The sequence below is a fragment of the Ranitomeya variabilis genome, chromosome 1, assembly GCF_051348905.1.
Source record: "Ranitomeya variabilis isolate aRanVar5 chromosome 1, aRanVar5.hap1, whole genome shotgun sequence".
NCBI classification, from domain to species: Eukaryota; Metazoa; Chordata; class Amphibia; order Anura; family Dendrobatidae; genus Ranitomeya; species Ranitomeya variabilis.
The window spans coordinates 1,067,856,404-1,067,880,686 of NC_135232.1; the positions used below are offsets into that span (position 1 = coordinate 1,067,856,404).

Consider the following 24,283-nt stretch of genomic DNA (forward strand, 5'->3'; position numbering starts at 1 on the left):
CCATGGCAGATCGTCGTGGGACACTCGATATTAATGGACTACGTGGGAAAAGACTACAGATCATCAAGGGATTTGTAAGTATGGTAAAATTTAGAATATTAAAATACTTTTTCCTGTCTCTTTTTTTTTTGTGTTCAGTAATTTGGGGTTAATAATGGATAGGCGTCTTACAGACGCCTCTCCATTATTAACTGGGGTTAACGTCACCTTACAATGTCAAGGTGACGTTAACCCCTTCATTACCCCATATCCCACCGCTACACGGGAGTGGGAAGAGAGAGGCTAAGCGCCAGATTTGGCGCATCTTAGAGATGCGCCATTTCTGGGGCGGCTGCGGGCTGGTAGTTGTAGCCGGGGGGGGGGGCAATATCCATGGCCCCTCTCTAGGCTATGAATATCATCCCGCAGCTGTCTGCGTAGCCTTTCTGGCTATAAAATATAGGGGGACCCTATGTCATTTTTTTTCTGGGGTCCTCCTATTTTAATAGCCAGTAACGCCACGCAGACAGCTGTGGGATGATATTCATAGCCTGGGAAGATTAACCCCTTCCCTGGCTACAAATTAGCAGCCTGCAGTCGCTGGCTTTCCCTTTCTGGACATGAAAATTGGGCGGGAGCCTACGCCAATTTTTTTTTAGGGGTTAATAATGGATAGGCGTCTTATAGACGCCTCTCCATTATTAACTGGGGTTAACCTTACAATGTCACGGTGACGTTAACCCCTTATTACCCCATATCCCACCGCTACACGGGAGTGGGAAGAGAGAGGCTAAGCGCCAGATTTGGCGCATCTTAGAGATGCGCCATTTCTGGGGCGGCTGCGGGCTGGTAGTTGTAGCTGGGGGGGGCAATATCCATGGCCCCTCTCTAGGCTATGAATATCAACCCTAATCCTAAACGTGACTGAAATACGTGGCACTTAAATGCGTGGCACCGAAATATCGTGGCACTTAAATACGTGGCACTTAAATACGTGGCACTTAAATACGTGGCACTTATATACGTGGCACCAAAATATCGTGGCACTTAAATACGTGGCACTTAAATGCGTGGCACCGAAATATCGTGGCACTTAAATACGTGGCACTTAAATACGTGGCACTTAAATACGTGGCACTTAAATACGTGGCACTTAAATACGTGGCACTTAAATACGTGGCACTGAAATATCGTGGCACTGAAATATCGTGGCACTGAAATACGTGGCACTGAAATATCGTGGCACTTAAATATTGTGGCACTTAAATATCGTGGCACTTAAATATCGTGGCACTTAAATATCGTGGCACTATGACTCAGAAAATATTCATTAAACGTGACTGAAATACGTGGCACTATGTCAGAAAATGTTCATTAAACGGTTAGGGGTGAGGTTAGGGGTAGGGTTAGGGTTTGGATCCCTTTATCACCTTGATGGTGGTGGGTGGCTTTTCAGTTTGTTTTCTGTTTTTTTTTTCTATAAAAACGCATGCGTTTTTAACGCAAACAAACGCATGTGCTTAAAAACGCATGCGTTTACATAGACAGCAATGCATTTTTTTGCCGCAAATAAACACATGCGTTTTTTTGCGGCAAAAAAACGCCGCTAGAAATTACTACAGGTTGCATTTCTGCAAATGAACGCATGCGTTGCCGAAAATGCGTCAAAACGCATGCGAAAAAACGCCAAAAAAGACGCAAGCGTCACAAAACGCAACGCAACACATGTCCATGTGCCCCCATGTTAAATATAGGGGCGCATGACGCATGCGTCACCACTGCAGCGCCCGACGCTGCGCCGCACAACGCTAATGTGAACCTAGCCTTACCTGCAATCTTTGCTGGTTCAGATACTCCAGTAAAACCCCAATCATCTGGAGGCGTTGTGGCCTGCGTATCCGCACAGAAGTAACATGCTGTTCAGTATGCGGTGGGCTACTTTCTTCCCTGTGTTCTTCATTACCAGCACTCATGGTAAGGCCTGTCAGAAAGTGGTTATGGCTTTCCAAAATGGAGATTGAGAAGAGGTTGGACTAGGAAATGACATCACGTAATTTTTTATTTTTTTTTAATCTCTTTATTTAGCTTTATTTTAAGCTGACAAATCAGCATAAAAAACGCACAAAAAACGCACTAAAAACGCACTAAAAAAACTGCACCAAAACTGCACTGCAAAAAAACGCACTAAAAACGCACTAAAAACGCACTAAAAACGCATAAAAAACGCAGGTGCGTTTTCTGCCAGAAGATGCAGATTTTGTGCAGATTTTGTGCAGAAAATTCTGCACCAAATCTGCATCGTGTGCACATAGCCTAATAATAGTTGCCAAGGATAAATCCTATAGTGTAATGTAATATAAATAATGATCAGAGCTAAAATTACCTGCGGTGCAGCCGTCTCCTGGATGTGCCCGTCCCCATACCTTAGTACATTCTTATATTCGTGTGTATATTTTAATTATTTATTACAGTTTCTTTTTTGGTGGCGTGTATTTATTTGATTTATTCTTATAATCTACTTTATTATCATGTAGCCACTTTAGGACTCTGTTAAAAATACTTTTCCGTCTCCTCCTTCCGTCGCCCCTCTTTTGGTTTCTTTGTCCCCCTACCATATGGTGTACTTTTTCACAAATAAATATTATTTAATATGATTATTTGGGCATGAGTTCGGTCTTTTTTGTTCTCTTTTCTTGAAGTGAGGATTGGCTGCCTGGGAGGACCAGACTGGACGCCAGACCAGGGCAGCAGGAATCCTCTCCTAATTGGTGTAACTGCACCTCTGCTTTCCCGCCTGTCGGCATTCTGTCGGTGTCATCATACTGTCGGTGTCCCCATATGTAAGATTGGGTGCTAGAGGGAAGGGGCAGAGACGCTTCTGTCTACACTCCCAGGAGTTGCGCTTTCTCTGACGGTCGGGCACCCAGTTGACATCTTGTTGGCTGTAGAAGCAGAGGACTCAGACTTGTTCCTTACTCCTCAGTCACCTAGAAGTGATGGTCGCATGTATTCATACGTCTTCCTGAGCGAAGGACTTCTTATAGTCTTATGTTTCTGCCATGCTGCGAGTGGGGCGTTCCTTGCATGTGTAAAGCACTGAATTATATTTCCAGCAATCCATAATCTGTTATCAGAGCTTCTGCCTTTGTGTGGAGCATAGAAGCCACACGTGTTATATTCCTGGCTGTGCCGCTGCCCATTGGTGTTTGTGCTGGCTCTTACACATGTAGCACTGTTCTCTGCTCCTCTGTGGACATTGCATGGTATCTATGTGTAGTCAGTAAGAAGATCGCCCCTATAGGGGTGTGCATTTACTGAGGTGTCATTTTATAACATCTGCTCATTTGTCTCTGCAGCAAATGCTGACGTTCTGAAAGCCATGGTCGCAGACACATCCGGGGTGGGAGATAACAGCCTGTTTGATCCAGAAAGGTAAGGTCTTCAGTAATCGATAGATCACAGTTCACATGATGCTAAGTCTAGCTGTGCAATTGTGATGGAAATATCTCTACTTATCTGTAAGATTCCCATACATTTTAAAGTATTAGCCTTCAAAGATTCCTATCATGCAGGTATTGGAGTATGGGAGAATAGTGAGCTGTGTAACTGCCTAGCATCCTGCTAGAAAGAACATGGTGTAACTGCCTATCATCCTGCTAGAAAGGACATGGTGTAACTGCCTAGCATCCTGCTAGAAAGGACATGGTGTAACTGCCTAGCATCCTACTAGATAGGACATGGTGTGACTGCCTAGCATCCTTCTAGAAACGACGGCCAACCGGCGATCAGTAAGTTTACCATTCGGCAGTAGTATTATTCCACTGATCGGTCATTTAGTGGAGTCCTATGTACACACAGGAACATTTGCAGAAACAAACAATATTTGCAGGTCAATATCTGGATCTTTATATTCTAGTAAAAAGCAACATACATGGTTTGGTGCAGAGTTGGGGTAACACAGGACCCGTGGCCAGTGTCAAATAAAATAAGTGACTATGTGTTCAGTCATTGCTGCTGACATCCAGGAGAGGATGTTCCCCAGACAAAACAGTGTGCGACTTGTACAGGTCCTTCTCAAAAAATTAGCATATAGTGTTAAATTTCATTATTTACCATAATGTAATGATTACAATTAAACTTTCATATATTATAGATTCATTATCCACCAACTGAAATTTGTCAGGTCTTTTATTGTTTTAATACTGATGATTTTGGCCTACAACTCCTGATAACCCAAAAAACCTGTCTCAATAAATTAGCATATTTCACCCGTCCAATCAAATAAAAGTGTTTTTTAATAACAAACAAAAAAACAATCAAATAATAATGTTCAGTTATGCACTCAATACTTGGTCGGGAATCCTTTGGCAGAAATGACTGCTTCAATGCGGCGTGGCATGGAGGCAATCAGCCTGTGACACTGCTGAGATGTTATGGAGGCCCAGGATGCTTCAATAGTGGCCTTAAGCTCATCCAGAGTGTTGGGTCTTGCGTCTCTCAACTTTCTCTTCACAATATCCCACAGATTCTCTATGGGGTTCAGGTCAGGAGAGTTGGCAGGCCAATTGAGCACAGTAATACCATGGTCAGTAAACCATTTACCAGTGGTTTTGGCACTGTGAGCAGGTGCCAGGTCGTGCTGAAAAATGAAATCTTCATCTCCATAAAGCATTTCAGCCGATGGAAGCATGAAGTGCTCCAAAATCTCCTGATAGCTAGCTGCATTGACCCTGCCCTTGATGAAACACAGTGGACCAACACCAGCAGCTGACATGGCACCCCACACCATCACTGACTGTGGGTACTTGACACTGGACTTCAGGCATTTTGGCATTTCCTTCTCCCCAGTCTTCCTCCAGACTCTGGCACCTTGATTTCCGAATGACATGCAAAATTTGCTTTCATCAGAAAAAAGTACTTGGGACCACTTAGCAACAGTCCAGTGCTGCTTCTCTGTAGCCCAGGTCAGGCGCTTCTGCCGCTGTTTATGGTTCAAAAGTGGCTTTACCTGGGGAATGCGGCACCTGTAGCCCATTTCCTGCACACGCCTGTGCACGGTGGCTCTGGATGTTTCCACACCAGACTCAGTCCACTGCTTCCTCAGGTTCCCCAAGGTCTGGAATCGGTCCTTCTCCACAATCTTCCTCAGGGTCCGGTCACCTCTTCTCGTTGTACAGCGTTTTCTGCCACATTGTTTCCTTCCAACAGACTTACCATTGAGGTGCCTTGATACAGCACTCTGGGAACAGCCTATTTGTTGAGAAATTTCTTTTTGGGTCTTACCCTCTTGCTTGAGGGTGTCAATGATGGCCTTCTTGACATCTGTCAGGTCGCTAGTCTTACCCATGATGGGGGTTTTGAGTAATGAACCAGGCAGGGAGTTTTTAAAAGCCTCAGGTATCTTTTGCATGTGTTTAGAGTTAATTAGTTGATTCAGAAAATTAGGGCAATAGGTCGTTTAGAGGACCTTTTCTTGATATGCTAATTTATTGAGACAGGTTTTTTGGGTTATCAGGAGTTGTATGCCAAAATCATCAGTATTAAAACAATAAAAGACCTGACAAATTTCAGTTGGTGGATAATGAATCTATAATATATGAAAGTTTAATTGTAATCATTACATTATGGTAAATAATGAAATTTAACACTATATGCTAATTTTTTGAGAAGGACCTGTATATGGTTACTCAAATGGTGAGGTTTGTGACAAACTCGCCATACAATATACTAAATCAAAAATCTCAACTTTTATTCAATAGTCTTAAACATATATATTCATAAAAATGCAAACCTCTAGAATAATAGACAGTTCATAATCAAAATGCATTCAGCGGTTTCCAAATGTCATATCTGAAAGGTCATTTAAATGGACTAACTATAACTGTTACATAGGATGCCCTCCTGCCCTGGTCCTCTTGTGCTCCTGCCCTGGCCCTCTTGTGCTCCTGCCCTGGCCCTCTTGTGCTCCTGCCCTGGCCCTCTCGCGCCCCCGCCCTGGCCCTCTCGCGCCCCCGCCCTGGCCCTCTCGCGCCCCCGCCCTGGCCCTCTCGCGCCCCCGCCCTGGCCCTCTCGCGCCCCTGCCCTGGCCCTCTCGCGCCCCTGCCCTGGCCCTCTCGCGCCCCTGCCCTGGCCCTCTCGCGCCCCTGCCCTGGCCCTCTCGCGCCCCTGCCCTGGCCCTCTCGCGCCCCTGCCCTGGCCCTCTCGCGCCCCTGCCCTGGCCCTCTCGCGCCCCTGCCCTGGCCCTCTCGCGCCCCTGCCCTTGCAATCCCTTACGACGGTGGTTGGCACCCTGGATACCCAAATGGCACCTCTGCTCAACGAAGGCTAGTGCGCCCTATAGACAATATTGTAGCCATGGAGCCATCTATTGAAGCTGTAAATTGTCAATATACGTCTCCAAATGGTATATTGTGGAGATATGCCAAAATATAAGCTTGTAAGATTAAATTCAATGAGTCACGGTGGTGACATGGTAGCATTTAAAATCTCTCAGTATTTTTTGGGAGAACTATACAAATTTTGCAATCTGCATAATCCTAAGACTATTGATAACGTGTATTGACTTTGGTTATAATGGTAGCATGCAATATGTGAGCAGCTTCACTGCGGCAATTCCAGAAGAGGCCCTTCTCCATGTCACAGGCATAGAAGTGTCATGAGAGCACTCGACACTGAGAGACCGTGTCATAAGGACAAAGGTAAACCGTATGTAACACTTCATGTCTTTCACCTTTGAAAAGCTTCCTCATGAGTAACATGCTGTAGACAAATATAGCAAGTGGCGCTACTTAGGAATATATCACCCATGCCAGGTGCCTAGAAGTGCATCACCGCAGGACACTGCTTCTGTGGCCCACCCTTTAGTGTCCCCCTATAGCTGTCCGTTTTCTATACATACTCTGACACACATGCCGACATTTTATGTTATAATCGTCTATAATTTTTTTTTTTTTAGTTAACCCCTACCCGACCTGTGACACAGCGTATGCATCATGAAAGTCAGTGCCAATCCGACCTGTGACGCATATGCTGTGTCACAGAATGATCGCGTCCCTGCAGATCGGGTGAAAGGGTTAACTCCAATTTCACCCGATCTACAGGGACAGGGGGAGTGGTACTTTAGCCCAGGGGGGGCGGCATTGCCCCCACGTGGCTACGATCGCTCTGATTGGCTGTTGAAAGTGCAACAGCCAATCAGAGCAATTTGTAATATTTCACCTATGAAAAGTGGTGAAATATTACAATCCAGCTATGGCCGATGCTGCAATATCATCGGCCATGGCTGGAAACCCTGATCTGCCCCCCGCCACCGCCACCGATCTCCTCCCCAGTCCTCCGTTCTGTGGTCCGCTCCCCTCCGTCCTCCTGTCCGCTCCCCTCGTGCTCCGATCCACCCCCCGTGCTCCCCCCCAACCCCTCATACTTACCGAGCCTCCCGGTGTCTGTCCGTCTCCTCCATGGGCGCCACCATCTTCCAAAATGGCGGGCGCATGCGCAGTGCGCCCGCCAAATCTGCCGGCCACCAGATTCGTTCCATGTACATTTTGATCATTGTGATAAAAATAAAAAAAATAGTAAATGAACCCCCCCCCCTTTATCACCCCCATAGGTAGGGACAACAATAAAATAAAGAAAATATTTTTTTTTATTTTTTTTTCCACTAGGGTTAGAACTAGGGTTAGAGCTAGGGTTAGGGTAAGGCTATGGCTATGCACACGTATTCTGGTCCTCTGCGGATTTTTCCGCAGCGGATTTGATAAATCCGCAGTGCAAAACCGCTGCAGATTTATTGCGGATTCACCGTGGTTTTTCTGCGGTTTTTCTGCGGATTTCACTGCAGTTTTACAACTGCGGTTTTCTATTGGAGCAGTTGTAAAACCGCTGCGGAATCCGCAGAAAGAAGTGACATGCTGCGGAATGTAAACCGCTGCGTTTCCACGCAGTTTTTTCCGCAAGCATGTGCACAGCGTTTTTTGTTTCCCATAGGTTTACATTGAACTATAAACTTATGGGAAACTGCTGCGGACCCGCAGCTGCAGAAACGCTGCGGATCCACAGCGTTTTCCACAGCGTGTGCACATAGCCTAATTCTAAGGCTATGTGCACACGGTGCAGATTTGGCTGCGGATCCGCAGCGGATTGGCCGCTGCGGATTCGTAGCAGTTTTCCAACAGGTTTACAGTTCCATGTAAACCTATGGAAAACCAAATCCGCTGTGCCCATGGTGCGGAAAATACCGCGCGGAAACGCTGCGTTGTATTTTCTGCAGCATGTCAATTCTTTGTGCGGATTCCACAGCGTTTTACACCTGTTCCTCAATAGGAATCCGCAGGTGAAATCCGCACAAAAAACACTGGAAATCCGTGGTAAATCCGCAGGTAAAACGGAGTGCCTTTTACCTGCGGATTTTTCAAAAATGGTGCGGAAAAATCTCACACGAATCCGCAACGTGGGCACATAGCCTTAGGGTTAGGGTTGGAATTAGAGTTAGGGTTGGAATTAGGGCTAGGGTTGGAAATAGGGTTATGGCTAGAGTTGGGATTAGGGTTAGGGGTGTGTTGGGGTTAGTGTTGAAGTTAGAATTGAGGGGTTTCCACTGTTTAGGCACATCAGGGGTCTCCAAACGCAACATGGCGCCACCATTGATTCCAGCCAATCTTGCATTCAAAAAGTCAAATGGTGCTCCCTCCCTTCCGAGCCCCGACGTGTGCCCAAACAGTGGTTTACCCCCACATATGGGGTACCAGCATACTCGGGACAAACAGGACAACAACTTTTGGGGTCCAATTTCTCCTGTTACTCTTGTGAAAATAAAAAATTGCGGGCTAAAAAATAATTTTTGAGGAAGGAAAAATGATTTATTATTTTCACGGCTCTGCGTTATAAACTTCTGTGAAGCACTTGGGGGTTTAAAGTGGTCACCGCACATCTAGATTAGTTCCATGGGAGGTCTAGTTTCCAAAATGGGGTCACATGTGGGGGAGCTCCAATGTTTAGGCACACAGGGTCTCTCCAAACGCGACATGGTGTCCGCTAACGATTGGAGCTAATTTTTCATTCAAAAAGTCAAATGGCACGCCTCCCCTTCCGAGCCCTGCCGTGTGCCCAGACAGTGGTTTACCCCCACATGTGAGGTATGGGTGTACTCAGGAGAAATTGCCCAATAAATTTTAGGATCCATTTTATCCTGTTGCCCATGTGGAAATGAACAAATTGAGGCTAAAATAAATTTTTTGAGAAAAAAAAAAGTACTTTTTCATTTTTACGGATCAATTTGTGAAGCACTTGGGGGTTTAAAGTGCTCACTATGCATCTAGATAAGTTCCTTGGGGGATCTAGTTTCCAAAATGGGGTCACTTGTGGGGGAGCTCCAATGTTTAGGCACACGGGGGCTCTCCAAACGCGACATGGTGTCCGCTAAAGATTGGAGCAAATTTTTCATTGAAAAAGTCAAATGGCGCTCCTTCCCTTCCGAGCCCTGCCCTGCGCCCAAACAGTGGTTCCCCCCCACATATGGGGTATCGGCGTACTCAGGGTCCAGTTTCTCTTTTTACCCTTGGGAAAATAACAAAATTGTTGCTAAAAGATCATTTTTGTGACTAAAAAGTTAAATGTTAATTTTTTCCTTCCATGTTGCTTCTGCCGCTGTGTAACACCTGAAGGGTTAATAAACTTCTTGAATGTGGTTTTGAGCACCGTGAGGGGTGCAGTTTTTAGAATGGTGTCACTTTTGGGTATTTTCAGCCATATAGACTCCTCAAACTGACTTCAAATGTGAGGTGGTCCCTAAAAAAAATTGTTTTGTAAATTTTGCTGTAAAAATGAGAAATCGCTGGTCAAATTTTAACCCTTATAACTTCCTAGAAAAAAAAAATTTGGTTTCCAAAATTTTGCTGATGTAAAGTAGATATGTGGGTAATGTTATTTATTAACTATTTTGTGTCACATAACTCTCTTTTAACAGAATAAAAATTCAAAATTAGAAAAATGCGAAATTTTCAAAATTTTAGCCAAATATCCATTTTTTTCACAAATAAACACAAAAATTATCGACCTAAATTTACCACAAACATGAAGCCCAATATGTCATGAAAAAACAGTCTCAGAACCGCTAGGATCCGTTGAAGCGTTCCTGAGTTATTACCTCATAAAGGGACACTGGTCAGAATTGCAAAAAAACGGCCAGGTCATTAAGGTCAAAATAGGCTGGGTCATGAAGGGGTTAAAGGAGTTGTTTACTACTTGGACAATGACTTCTAATATGCAAGAGTGCTCTATGTAAAATAAAAACTGCATGTAGTCCCCTCCCAGACTGAAACTGTTCAGCAATGTCAGCGCTATGCCTGCTGGAGGCTTGTGGCAGCAATCCGCCTCTGCTGATGGGCTCCAGCACTCATCTATATATATAATCGTCTAAGGGGCACTTCCGTCTGTTTGTCTGTCTGTCACGGAAATCACGTGGGTACAGTCCGGCTGCAAATTAGCCCCTTCCTACTCTGTCAGTGCCCCCTCCAGTCAGCGCTCACACAGGGTTAATGGCTGCGTTACACCGCGTTATGCTGCGGTGTAACGCAGTCCGTTAACGCTGCTATTAACCCTGTGTGACCAACTTTTTACTATTGATGCTGCCTATGCAGCATCAATAGTAAAAAGGTCTAATGTTAAAAATAATAAAATAAAAAAATCATTATATTCTCACCTTCCGTCGCCTTTCCCGCTGCTCCTCGCGACACTACGGTCCATGCATTGCGGTCTCGCAAGATGATGATGTAACGGTCTCGCTATATACTGTGTGGGCTGTGGTATATACTGCGTGGGCTGTTATATACTGCGTGGGCTGTGTTATATACTGCGTGGGCTGTGTTATATACTGCGTGGGCTGTGATATACTGCGTGGGCTGTGTTATATACTGCGTGGGCTGTGTTATATACTGCGTGGGCTGTGTTATATACTACGTGGGCTGTGTTATATCCTACGTGGGCTGTGTTATATCCTACGTGGGCTGTGTTATATCCTACGTGGGCTGTGTTATATCCTACGTGGGCTGTGTTATATACTGCGTGGGCTGTGTTATATACTGCGTGGGCTGTGTTATATACTGCGTGGGCTGTTATATACTGCGTGGGCTGTGTTATATACTGCGTGGGCTGTGTTATATACTGCGTGGGCTGTGTTATATACTGCGTGGGCTGTGTTATATACTGCGTGGGCTGTTATATACTGCGTGGGCTGTTATATACTGCGTGGGCTGTGTTATATACTGCGTGGGCTGTGTTATATACTGCGTGGGCTGTGTTACATACTGCGTGGGCTGTGTTACATACTGCGTGGGCAGTGTTATATACTGCGTGGGCTGTTATATACTACGTTGCTGTGTTATATACTACGTGGCTCCTATATACTACATGGCTGTGCTATATACTACGTGGCTGTCTGTGTTATGTGGCCTCTGCTATATACTATGTGGCTGCTATATATACATACATATTCTAGAATACCCGATGTGTTAGAATCGGGCCACCATCTAGTAATAAAAATAATCAGCTATATCATTCTGTGCGTTTTTAATGGTTTTGGAAGTGATGAGACCGTCCTGTGTTATTGTAGGTTTGAACGTTGATTTATTCATTCAGGGATATATACAGCCTGGGTGAGCAGTATGGGTTAAAATGATTAGATTTGTCAGCACTTTTCCATGTGGGCTTTGAATTGGTGAAATCTTGTTCTATCCATGTGCTGTTCAGGATGTAATACTGGACATCCCATACACACCCTCCCTTTACAGTAACTGTGTCTGAATAAAATCATCCTACTAGTAATGCAAAGTTCACTCTTCATAAACTAGTGCTGCTCTATATCATTATTAATGGGACCAGGATAGCGCAAAAAAAAAAAAAGTAATATTGACGTACTGGACATTCCCTTTAAGAAGCAATTCCTAGAAGAGGTTTTCGGCTATTATTCTATGTTTGATGGCAGAATTTGTTTTTACAGCAATTTCTTGTGTTTTGTTTTTTTTTTTTTACCAATTAAAAGCTGCATTTATCAGTATCTGCAAAAATTATGAGCTGTCTCCTGCACACTTTTTTTTTTCCCTTCAGAGCAGCGTTTTTTACATCTGTGGCATGGCAATTCATTCAGCATTTTAGCAGTATTTTTTCACCCATAGAAAGAAATGAGAAAGTGAAAAAACACCGCAACACACATTTTTTGCATTGTAATTTGTGGCATTTTTAAAAAGGTTTTGATGAATAAAAGAAACTTTTATCAAACATGTACCATAGACAAAGCACAAATCCTTACCTTCCCCCAATAAAAACGCTGCCTAACACTTTATTGCCATGAGAGCAGGTTTTAGCTGCAGAAATAAACATTAAAAACACCGTGTGAAAGTTTCCTTGGACATTGTATAATTGGCTAATTACTATCCTGGAGTTACAACAAAGATGACCCGATCTCCAGACATCGGCGCTGGGTCTCGGCCGCTCCATTCCTGGCCTATAAGGGTGTAATTACATTGGTTCCTTATCCTCCTGGTCCAGGGTTACTTGGGTAAATTCCCAGGGTTTTGGGTCCAGCCATCAGTCCTTCAATACTCATTGTCTCGTTTCCTTTTAGCCCAACCACCCCAAACACTCCTGTGACCCCTACATCTCCGGTCAGTCCATCCTCTCCTGGTGGGACTCCATCCAAGCACTCGTGTCGTGGGAACCATCTTCATACTATTGGGGGAGTGGCTGACAAAAACGTCTGCAGTCGGTGCAGCAACAAACGCTGGAATATGATCAGGTCACCACTGAAGCAGAAAGAAGCAAGGAAGTCCAGACCAGGGGCCGTCACCGTCCTGTCTGTAGGAAGGTAATATCTCCGTAATCGGTATATGTGTGTTTGTACGTCATAGGTCTTTCATAAATCATATATTTACCATTTAGCACCCAAATATAGTGCTCTAACGGAATGTGACAGGAGGATTTTCTACAGAAAGCATCAATATGGCTGCATGGGTCCTAGGACATTGATAAAGATGGTGCGATCCGATGCGCCAGCGCTGGGAATGAAGATTTCAAACCATATGTAAATTGAGTGTTGACCCCTCCCAATCCATTTTTAGACTAATCTGCATGTCGCTACAAAGCTTGATTTAGGCATCACTGAGCTGCTGCCATGCTTCACTGTAGGCATCACTGAGCCACCTCAGTGCTTCACTGTATGAGCCACCGCCATTCTCCCTGTAGCCTTCCCTGAGCCGCCTCCATGCTTCACCGTAGGCATCCCTGAGCCGCCACCATGCTTCACTGTAGGCATCCCTGAGTCGCCGCCATGCTTCACTGTAGGCATTCCTGTTAGTGTATGCTTTACCATGGGCCTAAAAGGTTCCAGTTTTGTTTCATCACTCCACAGAACACCATCCCTAAATTTCTGCATTCTTTTTATATTCTTTTGAGTATATTGGAGCTGACTTTTCTTGTTCTTTTGTGTTAGTAGAGGTGATGTCTTGGAGTTCGGTCATGGAGACTTTCAATATTTTCTATGTGCCCTACTGTGCTAACTGAAACCTCAGCGCCTGCTGCCACAAAATCTTGCTGCAGGTCTTTTGCAGTCACTCAAGGGTTTTTGGCCTCCTCAGGAGTTTTCTTACAGTTGTTAACAGGTTCCACATTCTGCCATGTCCGGGTAGTGAAGCCGGCGTTCCTGGAGCCGACGTTCCTTGAACTATGAACTTGTGACCTCTGCTTGTAGGTGTATCTCAAGGAGCATTTTCGCTTTTCCTCCTTTTTCCATCCTTATTCTTGTCTGTACAAGGCAATGATCTCTTATCTCTTTGACCACTGACAATACAGCAGTATTTGTGAGCTGGAAGCCATTGCCCTTGAGGAATAGGCTAAGATTGGTTAGGAACGCTGCCGGAGCGCTGTCTGGCTTTGTATCATGGTTTCAGCAGGTTATTACAGCCAATCTTGTTTTACGAAGGACTAAAGTCTCTTATCAAAGTGGGGGGAATAATTCTGAGACAGCAGGGATCATTAAAAGTGTCATTTTGTGATTAATTTGAAGAAACCACTCGTTATATTGCTTATACTGAGCTCTTCACATTGTTCTTTGGTTTCTTGTAAACGGCAGAAGGTTTGTAAATTTTGCTAATAAACCTAATTTGCAGCGGGGGATGTGACTAATTTTGATTGCAGTGGTAATAGCAGCTGATTTGTGGGGGCTCTGTGTCAATTACCACCAATCCGATACTGATGACTATCACCAGATAATCACTATATAAACTATATTTTATCCTTTTCTGTAACAACTTGATTTAATGTCAAACTAAAACTAAGTAAAAGATAAAGTTGTAAAAGTTTTCAGAAATTCATCGTTTTATTTACAAAATATAATGTCATAGAAATCATATTAATAATGCAGATTGAGCTGCAGGTAATGCAGAAATATGACGCGTTCTGCCTCTGTTAGCTAATACCTGAGCCAAGCTCCCTGCTCTGCATGCAGGTTTCCACTAGATGGCGCCAGCAGATGAAATTAGGCCGTAAGAATCGATAAGCAGTGACTGCCCTCTAGTGGACACTTGCAAATACTTTATACTTTTTTTTCTGCAGGCTAGTCTGTCAAGTTTTAGCTGAAATGTTGGATCTTGTCACATCAGTCTTCAAATTAAATTCTGACAACATAGTATACAATGAGATTAACCTGATCCTTATAACCCCCCTCCCCATGCACATTACGTATACTGGCTGGACCTGCAGATATCTATGGATTTGTCCAACACGCTAAAGTGTATGAGATATGGCTGAAAAACTCTTATGGAAGATGTCAATTGCACATGTCTCGCTTTGGCAATGGCGATGTTCTCCTGGATGTGTGTCGACGACTGTATCATAGAGGACACGAGCGAGCTGGCCCAAGCGGGCGTTCCTGTGTATGGGCGAGACGGCCGTGATGGCTTATAGCTGACATCTGTCTAATCTGCATGGCCGGCTCTAGTATTCTGGGTGCTTCGGTGTTGGTGGTCTTATCTGGCCATTGGTGGTCTTATCTGGCCATTGGTGGCCAGTCGATCAGATTGTCCAGCCTACGTGCGGTGAGCGCTAGCCGTGTGCATTGGCCATGTTTGTTCCTGACTATAGATGATTTTATTTTCTGACAATTCTATGGTTTCTATTCATTGCCTGTGCAGGTTCAGAGTCACAAAGGTAGAGCCAAAGTCTAAAGAAAGGAAACGTTTAATGTCTGATGGGACAGAAGCAGCAAATGGCGATGTGCCTCCTACACCGGTGAGTGTGGACACCAGGCAGCGAAGCGGCACCGAGACAGAGGTGAGGAGCCCCGGGCAGTCACTGCGCCCTGCTATAGTGGAGCGCTATAAATGTAGCTGCACAGGGAGTCTGTCAGCACTAGATGACTGTTCACACCACGCACACACTCGCTGCACGCTTGGTTTGGCTGATCCGTCTGGTGCACCTTGCCACATACTGCTTTCCCGCTATCTCTGCCCTGAGTGAGTGCGGAGGATGCCCTGAGCTGTCTGGCTATACCATGGCTACACAGCGGCTGTGCTTGGTTTGAGCAGTTATTTTGGGCTGACAGCGTCCCCTAAATACATAGATATGTATACTTCACAGAGTAAACTTTTTTTTTTTTTTTTTTAAATCTACTTTTTATCTGGGTAATACTTTTTGGCATATATCAATTGAACAGAGTTTTACATATTTGTGTGCGTCAGTCAGTATATCGCACAGATAATGGGATGATGCGATATTAAAGAGTGATAGATTCTATGTATTAAAGGGGTTGTCCGACATTGGGGTACTAGTCCACAGTTACTCCATGTGACTGCAGACTTGTGAATCCTCACATCGTGTGCTCTGCGTGCTGTGAGGATTCTCTGGTGTCGGGCATGTGAATACAGGTAGGTGATTTGTACACATGCGGTCACACGCCGACTAGATGTGCGCAGCCTCGCTCATTGCAAGTGTATTGAGCAAGGTTGGACAAGTCCAGTGAGAATGTGGCAGGGAGTATGCAACTCACATACTTCCGGTCACATCACCGCCACCGGAGAATCCTCACAGTGCGCAGTGCAAGCGATGTGAGGATTACAAGTCTGCAGTCACAGGATACAAGTCTGCACTTGTGCTAAGGCTGTACAACCCCTTTAAATAATGCAATATCTTCACAAACCACCACTAGTATCTAACGCCTAGAGCTCGTACGTGCTGGAAGCTTTTATCACACATGAACCTTTTGTAAAGCATGACTTCCTGATGAGAACTGAATATGCTTTACAGAGGATCTGGCACTTCCCGTAAATGTGTCAACGCCACTCTTCTCCTTAATCTGGCATTTTGTTTCTCTTATTCCTATTCCTCCTCTGTTGCCGAGATATGGCCCCCATTCTCCTAAATGTATATCTAGTCTTCTTAGCCAAGGGGGGGTGATTCTCAAGAAAACGCCAGCAGAGGAGAGTTGAGGACCACACCCGCTTGTTTAACAAGACCAGATTTACCTAGAAGAAAGAAATCACTCACCAAAATGGAGAGGCCCAGGAACAAAAGAAAAGCGGCATTCACACCAGACAATAAAGAAATAATGCAAAATCTAATCATGGCGAGTGGCCGGTCCTCTTCATCATGCTGCAGCCATGACCTTAATACTAGAGGAGCGCTCCTTGCCTGCTGCCAATCCCTAATGTGCACATAAAAAGTCAGCTCTGCATATATATATGTATTGTCTGCTCAGTGATCTGGAGTTCATCCATTTCTTGGTCCTGTGCATTAAGCAGTCAGTGATTGAGGGACCTAAAACTTTATATTTCTGTTTTCATTGCAGAATCAAAGCTCGGTGGACACCTGAAGTGTGAGCGTACGTAATACTTTCTGCTATAGTTTTTATCTGTCAAACTTTCCTTGATGAGTAGATCTCAGACAGTCTGCGCACTACTTCTGAATGTCCATGGCACCATCATGTATGCGAGCATATGACCTTAGAGGAAATGTATACAGCAGCCTCTGTGTAAGAGAGTACAAGGCTGTGTTCACACGTTTGTTTTTTCCGAGGTTTTTTATGCACATTTTCAGCTGCGTTTTACAATAACAGCAAAGTCTGAGATTTCAGAAATCTCACGCACACAGCTTGGTTTTTTTTGTCCTCAGTATTTTGTGCAATAACTTGGTTTTTGCAAAATGCAGCCTGTCCCTTCTTTCAGCATTTTTTTCACCCATAGAAAGCAATGAATAAGTGCAAAAACCACACAAATCAGGTTTTGCTTTAGTTAAAAAGCCGATACAGCAGTATGTGAAACCATTTATTTTAGTGATTTTTCCCAAGTTTAAACCACAATGTCTTGATGATCATGGCAGTTAAGAATGGCAGCTTAGGGTACCGTCTCACAGTGGCACTTTGATCGCTACGACGGTACGATCCGTGACGTTCCAGCGATATCCATACGATCTCGCTGTGTCTGACACGCAGCAGCGATCAGGGACCCTGCTGAGAATCGTACGTCGTAGCAGATCGTTTGAAACTTTCTTTCGTCGCTGGATCTCCCGCTGTCATCGTTGGATCGGTGTGTGTGACACCGATCCAACGATGCGTTCGCTTGTAACCTTTACATCGGGTTACTAAGCGCAGGGCCGCGCTTAGTAACCCGATGTTTACCCTGGTTACCATCGTAAAAGTAAAAAAAAACAAACCGTACATACTCACATTCCGGAGTCCGTCAGGTCCCTCGCAGTCTGCTTCCCGCTCTGACTGACTGCCGGCCGGAATGTAAGAGCAGAGCACAGCGGTGACGTCACCGCTGTGATCTGCTTTCACTTTACGGCCGGGAGTCAGTCAGAGCGGGAAGCAGACGGCAAGGGACCTGACGGACACCGGAATGTGAGTATGTACTGTTTGGTTTTTTTTACATTTACGACGGTAACCAGGGTAAACATCGGGTTACTAAGCGCGGCCCTGCGGTTAGTAACCCGATGTTTACCCTGGTTACCCGGGGACCTCGGCATCGTTGGTCGCTGGAGAGCTGTCTGTGTGACAGCTCTCCAGTGACCACACAACGACTTACCAACGATCACGGCCAGGTCGTATCTCTGGTCGTGATCGTTGGTAAATCGTTTTGTGAGACGGTACCCTTAGGAGTAGGATAGTTTAATTTAATTAGTGATGTGTAAAAAAGTGAACAGTGGCCAACCAAGGTGTGAAATTGGATAATGCCTGTGGCCAACCAAAGTGTGAAAGTAAACGGTGTTCTACAAACTCAATGCTCTGTCCATGTCTTGGGGAAACTATTCCTGAACAGTTCAGTTTCACCTCCGCCCACTGTTACATTTCCAAAAAATGGTTTATGGTTTCACATATTTTTGCATTAGTGACCTGTGTTCATGCTTGTGTGGTCGAAGCAAAGCTGAATTTTGAGATCCTGAAAAATGCATAAAAAATGCAGCAAAAACCTATCAAAACCTGATTTTTGTAAGCCGTTCCTTTATTGCCATGAGAGTAGACTTTCCTGCAGAAAAAAACGCAACATGCGAACACAGCCTGACCTTGACAACAGACCTGGAGAAATTGCATGCCATGCCAGGTAGTACAGTTGTCAGGGCCACCAGGCAGCGAGTATGGTGAATTTGTCATATCCATTAAATTATGACGTGTGCATGGTCCTCGCTGACTGCTGGACGGGAGTGCGTACAGTGCTGTCTCTGCCTGCCTTAATGAGTGCGGAGACGAGCTTAAAGGGGTATTCCAAGATCCTATCCCAGTATGCAGTAGGTGTAATATTAATATTAGGAAAAGCCTCCAGTTAGCAATGTAGTATAGTTCTGTTTTGCAATGTCGCTTACCCCTTGTGCAGTGCATTGCAGTAGCTTAGGCATCTGTGGTTACGATCACTCATATACTGACAGTTAAATGTAAAGTAAATAAGTTTCAAATGTCGGCAACTGACTAAAATCTTCAAAGACATGAGATTAAAAGTTTATGATGGTGAATGAGATACCGATCCACACGTTTCAGGCACAGAAAGCCCTTGATCACTGGATAATACCGATCAGACGCGTTTCAGGCACAGAGTGCCCTTGATCACTGGATGAGATACCGATCCACACGTTTCAGGCACAGAATGCCCTTGATCACTGGATAATACCGCTCAGACGGGTTTCAGGCACAGATTGCCCTTGATCACTGGATGAGATACCGCTCAGACATGTTTCGGGCACAGATTGCCCTTGATCATTGGTTGAGATACCGCTCAGACATGTTTCGGGCACAGATTGCCCTTGATCACTGGATAATACCGCTCAGACGGGTTTCAGGCACAGATTGCCCTTGATCACTGGATGAGATACCGCTCAGACGCGTTTCAGGCACAGAATGCCCTTGATCACTGGATGAGATACCGATCCACACGTTTCAGGCACAGAATGCCCTTGATCACTGGATAATACCACCAGACGCGTTTCAGGCACATAATGCCCTCGATCACTGGATGAGATACCGCTCAGACATGTTTCGGGCACAGATTGCCCTTGATCACTGGTTGAGATACCGCTCAGACGCGTTTCAGGCACAGAATGCCCTTGATCACTGGATGAAACGCGTCTGAGTGTTATTTCATTCAGTGATACAGGGCTTTCTGAGCCTGAAGTGTCAGCGGTATCTCATCCTCCATCATCAACTTTTAATCTCTTGTCTTGAAATAAAACTTTGAAGATTTTTTTCAGTTTGCAACGTTTGGATCTTTTTTCTTCTTCACATACCGTGTTTCGGCAGTTTCGTTGGAGCGGGAATACTACATTGTGAACTGTTTTGACAAATGTACGACATGGTGAGGCTTTCAACTTTTTCTCACTCTATGAAAACCATAGTGATAATAATAATATTTCCATTATTACACCCAGTAGACATTGGGAATAGGATCTTGGAGATGAGAATGCCCCTTTTAAAGTTCTGCCTGCCTGCAGATAAACCATACAAGAAACCAGTTGACAGAAAGTTTTATCTTAAGAGTCCAAAAGGTCTGGATTTTATTTTAAAAAGAGAGGATTAAATAAAAAAAAAAATGATGTAAGGCTTTGTAGGTAGTTCTGTGAGGATCTTCCGTTCGGCGGTGCCCTTCATGGCATTGCTCGCCATCCTACTTACGATCACACTAGTGTTTTCATCTTTCCTTTTCCACCTTCATCTGGTGTCAGCAGAATGTGTGAGCCCCGCCATCTGTGAAATGAGCTGACATGCTTCCTCCGTGCTCTGTAATGTCACTGTTCCCCCGGCCCTCAGTAGTCCGGTCATTTCACACATCCCCGCTGTCAGACATCGTGGTTTACAGCCTGTTAATGTGACGGCACACAGCCCGGCACTGCGCTCTCCGAAAGCTGCAAATTCCCCAAATGTCACAGCTCTTGTGCCGCTTCTTATAGCTATCTCACAGGAGGCAGATAACGTCAGCGGTCCCGCGGGAGCGTGTAATGAGGATTCATGTTATTGTATGTATGGGAAGTGGCTGCAGGGGAAATGCTTACGGTGCACACGCCGCGGGTAGCGTTCACTAAACCCACCTTTGTTTTTCTTTGCAGTTTTTCGTCGTGAGTTGCTGCATTTTTTTCATCTGAGAAGACCGTGAAGCGGAGATTTTATTGAAGCCGAGGCATCTATGTTCCCGGCCTGTGTTCCGACTTTTCCAAATCCGGATTTTGTAGCCTTTTTAGCAGACTGCTTCTGTAGAGGAACGCCATTTTTTTCATATGTGTATAAAATCTGTATATTAGGATAACACTACATGTACATACATGATCTTCAGTAATAGCGTATTTTTATAGTAGGTATGGTCCCCCTGACAGCTGTTCTAGACTTTATTTCACTAAGGCTACGTTCACATTTGCGTTGTGCGCCGCAGCGCACAACGCAAACAAAAACGCGGCAAAACGCACGCTAAAACGCTGCGTTTTGCGCCGCATGCGTCGTTTTTGCCCGCAAGTTGGACGCAAAAAAAATGCAACTTGAAGCGTTTCTTGCGTCCAACGCTTGCGGCCATGCGGCGCAAAACGCAGCACAACGCATGTCCATGCGCCCCCATGTTAAGTATAGGGGCGCATGACGCATGCGGCGCCGCTGCGGCGCCCGACGCTGCGGCGCTGACCGCAAATGTGAACGTAGCCTAAGAGAATAAAGCCACTACTCTGTGAGAGGGTCGTCATGCCATAGGGTTACTCTTTATAATACAGGCCTGGTGATGGGATCTAATAGGTAAAATCTACCGTGCCTGTTCACCCCCTTTTTAGATTTATGATTATGGAACTGCTACAAATTACACACTTTTTGACAACTGTCTTTTTTTATTTGTTTTTATGTTTGTGCGTTTTTTGCTTGTGTTTTTTCATGTTCTTTATTTTTAGCGGCACGGTGTTCAGAGACTATCAGTCATTTCAGCTGCTGACCGGACAATCAGTAGAACTGATATGTAGCCACCGTTTTGAGGTAGTGAGGTGCAGTGGTCAGACCTTTATGTGTGCTCATACCAAATGTCTGATGAATCCGCTGCACCATCATCCCCTCCCTTCCCCCTCACCCAATTGTCGGAGCAGAAATATTTTCCAATCACAATACATAGATCTCAATTCCCTATACTTCCCAAGGATTGCTACACAGGGCGATCTGTCTGACCAGTTGATGTTCAGTGGATGATGCATAAATAGCCACTAAAATATATCATCTTTATTATTGTTAATAAAAAAAAAATGCTGTGACAGGGAATATTATTCACTTCTCCTGCGTTCGGGGCTCCCTGGGGCTCGAACTCCCATCTCCATGTTCACAGGCAGCAGCTCTAGCTATGAGCTCCGCACGGACTGTAAAGAGAGGACTGATACTGTCTGTAAGAAAGACGGACATGAAACCAAAGGGATTCATCAGAATGAAATGCGCAATGTCTGAGTGAGTGCTACCAGTCTTCAGTATCTCACCACTCCGCTGCCTCTCAGTCCCTGCATGCTCCTGAATGATTGACCGTTTGGGCCGGCGGCTCAACCATGCCGCTAAATGTATCACTGTGCCCTCTGCCATTCTGTAAGCAGAGGTGTCTTTGCCTCGGAAACATCGGAGGAGCACAGGGGTAATGAAGATGGCCGAATTCGGCACTTAAAAGCTATATACCAAAGAGGTTACCAGTGTTGCACACCTTGCCAAAGAGACTTGCCCCATCTGGTAACCTAGGCAAGGCGCAGTAAACTATACTATTAAAAATTGCTTTATTCTTGACAACGAAGAGGACTGTTTAAGAAGAAATTGCAAAGTTGCTTGTTTTTATTAGCACTTCGCAATTTGACCCATTTATAATATTGAGGCATCTTGCAGGGACGAGGTAACTCCCCGTCTGACAGTTCAGGCATCTCCTGACAAAGCTTTCAGGTGAAACACATGTTGTTGATCTACTGAGCAGTCCTATAGTGTTGGTCAGTTATTGGGTCCTTACATTATAGGACTATTGTTGGCAGGGTAGCATTATGCTTGTGTGCTGAGGGAGTGTAGCTTTTTGTAGCAGAGTAGTTAGATTTGCGCTTGGATTTTGTCTATTTAGAACCATCGCTCGGGCCTCATTCAGACAGTTTTTTTTTTTCCATGTGAGAATAAAAATGGATTGTTTTGGATTAGATTTTCATCACTGCTTGGTCCTTATATCTGTTTTTACGATCTGTACAAAAAGGAAATAAATCCAAGCCTCTCCTTCCCATTAAATAGCCATCAGATGTGTCTAGGATGGCATCTACGTGCTGCTCGCTGTTTTATGGTTATTTTTCTTCACAAACGCATTAATTTGAATAAATGAGTGTGATCCATCACTTGGATCAAAAACTGATAAGACTCCGCTTTACTTGTCCGTCAGACTCTTGCGGTTCCAGTCCTGTCTTTATGGTCAGTGTGGATAGTCCCTGTGGTCACATTTTTTCTAGGCACTATAATATGTTAGATTTTGTAGCGGATACATGTGCTTCATCCGACCTGTGTCAGTGGTGTCTGTGCACAGTCCTGAAAAGTAACACGAGACCAGTTGCCCTGCTGAGCTGGTGGTCACTGGGGATATTTCTATACAAAGGTTTATACAATTATACATCGCCTTTTAGTAAATATTTTTTACTTGAAAGACTCGTCAATATGCAACAATGAGAAAAAAAAAAAGCTTTATATTTTTATACAGTGTGACCAGTATCACAATAAAACATGTTCCTGGGTATCGTCAGTGTTGTCTTATTCTACTGCTTCGTTCTGCGCCATTGATTGCGATCGTCTTCCTGCTGCCGATGTCCCTTACTGCCAGGCCTTATATCTATAGTCCTTACTGTAACAGCAGGTCGTGTTACAAAACACTGCTAAAATGGTCAGTATCTGATAGACTCTTCTGAGTTGAAAAGAAGATGAAGGGATCAAAATCTTTTATAAAAACCAGAGGTGAGCACTGTATTCTAGCATTCGATTCATCTTCATGAAAAGCCATGAGTGTACACAAATACTGCGGCAAAATGTTCACCATAAAGTATACAGCTCAACCTCTTTGGTGTAAAATGGATTTAACTGTACATCTGCCCAGGGTCCACAAGTTTGGAAGAAAGCTGGTATCGATGTTTTAACTGCTGCAGCTCTGAACCCTGCTGTTAGCCATTTAGTTGCTGTTGCCATAATAGAGGAATTCAAGGAATTTTAGTTGTGTGTATTTTCGATGTGCAGCCTTCCTTCCAACACTACAGGAAATAAAATGCCTGCAAGATCCTGGACTGTACAGGAAAACTCGCTTAACTAAAATCGAAAATCTCTGCCTTCACTTCCTGTTCTGCCGCCATTGGCTATGTTTCTACTCCCCAGACTTCCTGGCACGCCCTCCCCCTGTATTACACATACTGCTCGTTGTCAGAACAGCCTCCTTGTATTACAGACAGAGCGCAATAAATTCTTGCAGCTGTGAAATGTAAACTTTATAGTTGCGGTTTTCCAGAAGTCTGGGCGTTACACCAGAATACTAGCAATAGTGATGGCCGTGCAGAGGCAAGATGCGCTTAATTATTTGTGTTGACCACTTAATTCGGTGTGTATTATTAGTGGTGTGCACTCATCAGAAATGTGACTCCAGGGACTTGCACTATTGAAGAAGTCGATGGGCTCCTGTCGATTTGCCCCGTTCCCCCCCCAGCTCAGCCCATTTTGTCAGAGCTGCTTCCAATTGTTATGAAACCTCCAAAAGTCGAACACTTGTTTGTACAACTTTTCTTTTGAGCAAAATTATGCAACTTTTCAAAGTGTTTTATTCCTGTTTTC

At 44.6% G+C, this 24,283-nt stretch overlaps 1 protein-coding gene across 2 annotated transcripts in view; it reads left to right on the forward strand.

The window, feature by feature from the left end:
- The window catches only part of RELL1 (RELT like 1), a 76,883-nt gene extending 53,670 nt beyond the window's left edge, over nucleotides 1-23,213 (forward strand). The window contains exons 4-9 of one of the 2 annotated variants that reach the window (XM_077279922.1): nucleotides 3,336-3,411; nucleotides 12,599-12,838; nucleotides 15,162-15,300; nucleotides 16,814-16,846; nucleotides 20,554-20,842; nucleotides 21,140-23,213. In XM_077279922.1, coding sequence (XP_077136037.1) covers nucleotides 3,336-3,411; nucleotides 12,599-12,838; nucleotides 15,162-15,300; nucleotides 16,814-16,837 — 479 coding nt within the window. In that variant the 3' untranslated portion in view covers nucleotides 16,838-16,846; nucleotides 20,554-20,842; nucleotides 21,140-23,213. The remainder of the gene's footprint in view (nucleotides 1-3,335; nucleotides 3,412-12,598; nucleotides 12,839-15,161; nucleotides 15,301-16,813; nucleotides 16,847-20,553; nucleotides 20,843-21,139) is intronic. The other variant, XM_077279923.1, reaches the window with a different exon arrangement.
- Nucleotides 23,214-24,283: the final 1,070 nt, after the last annotated feature.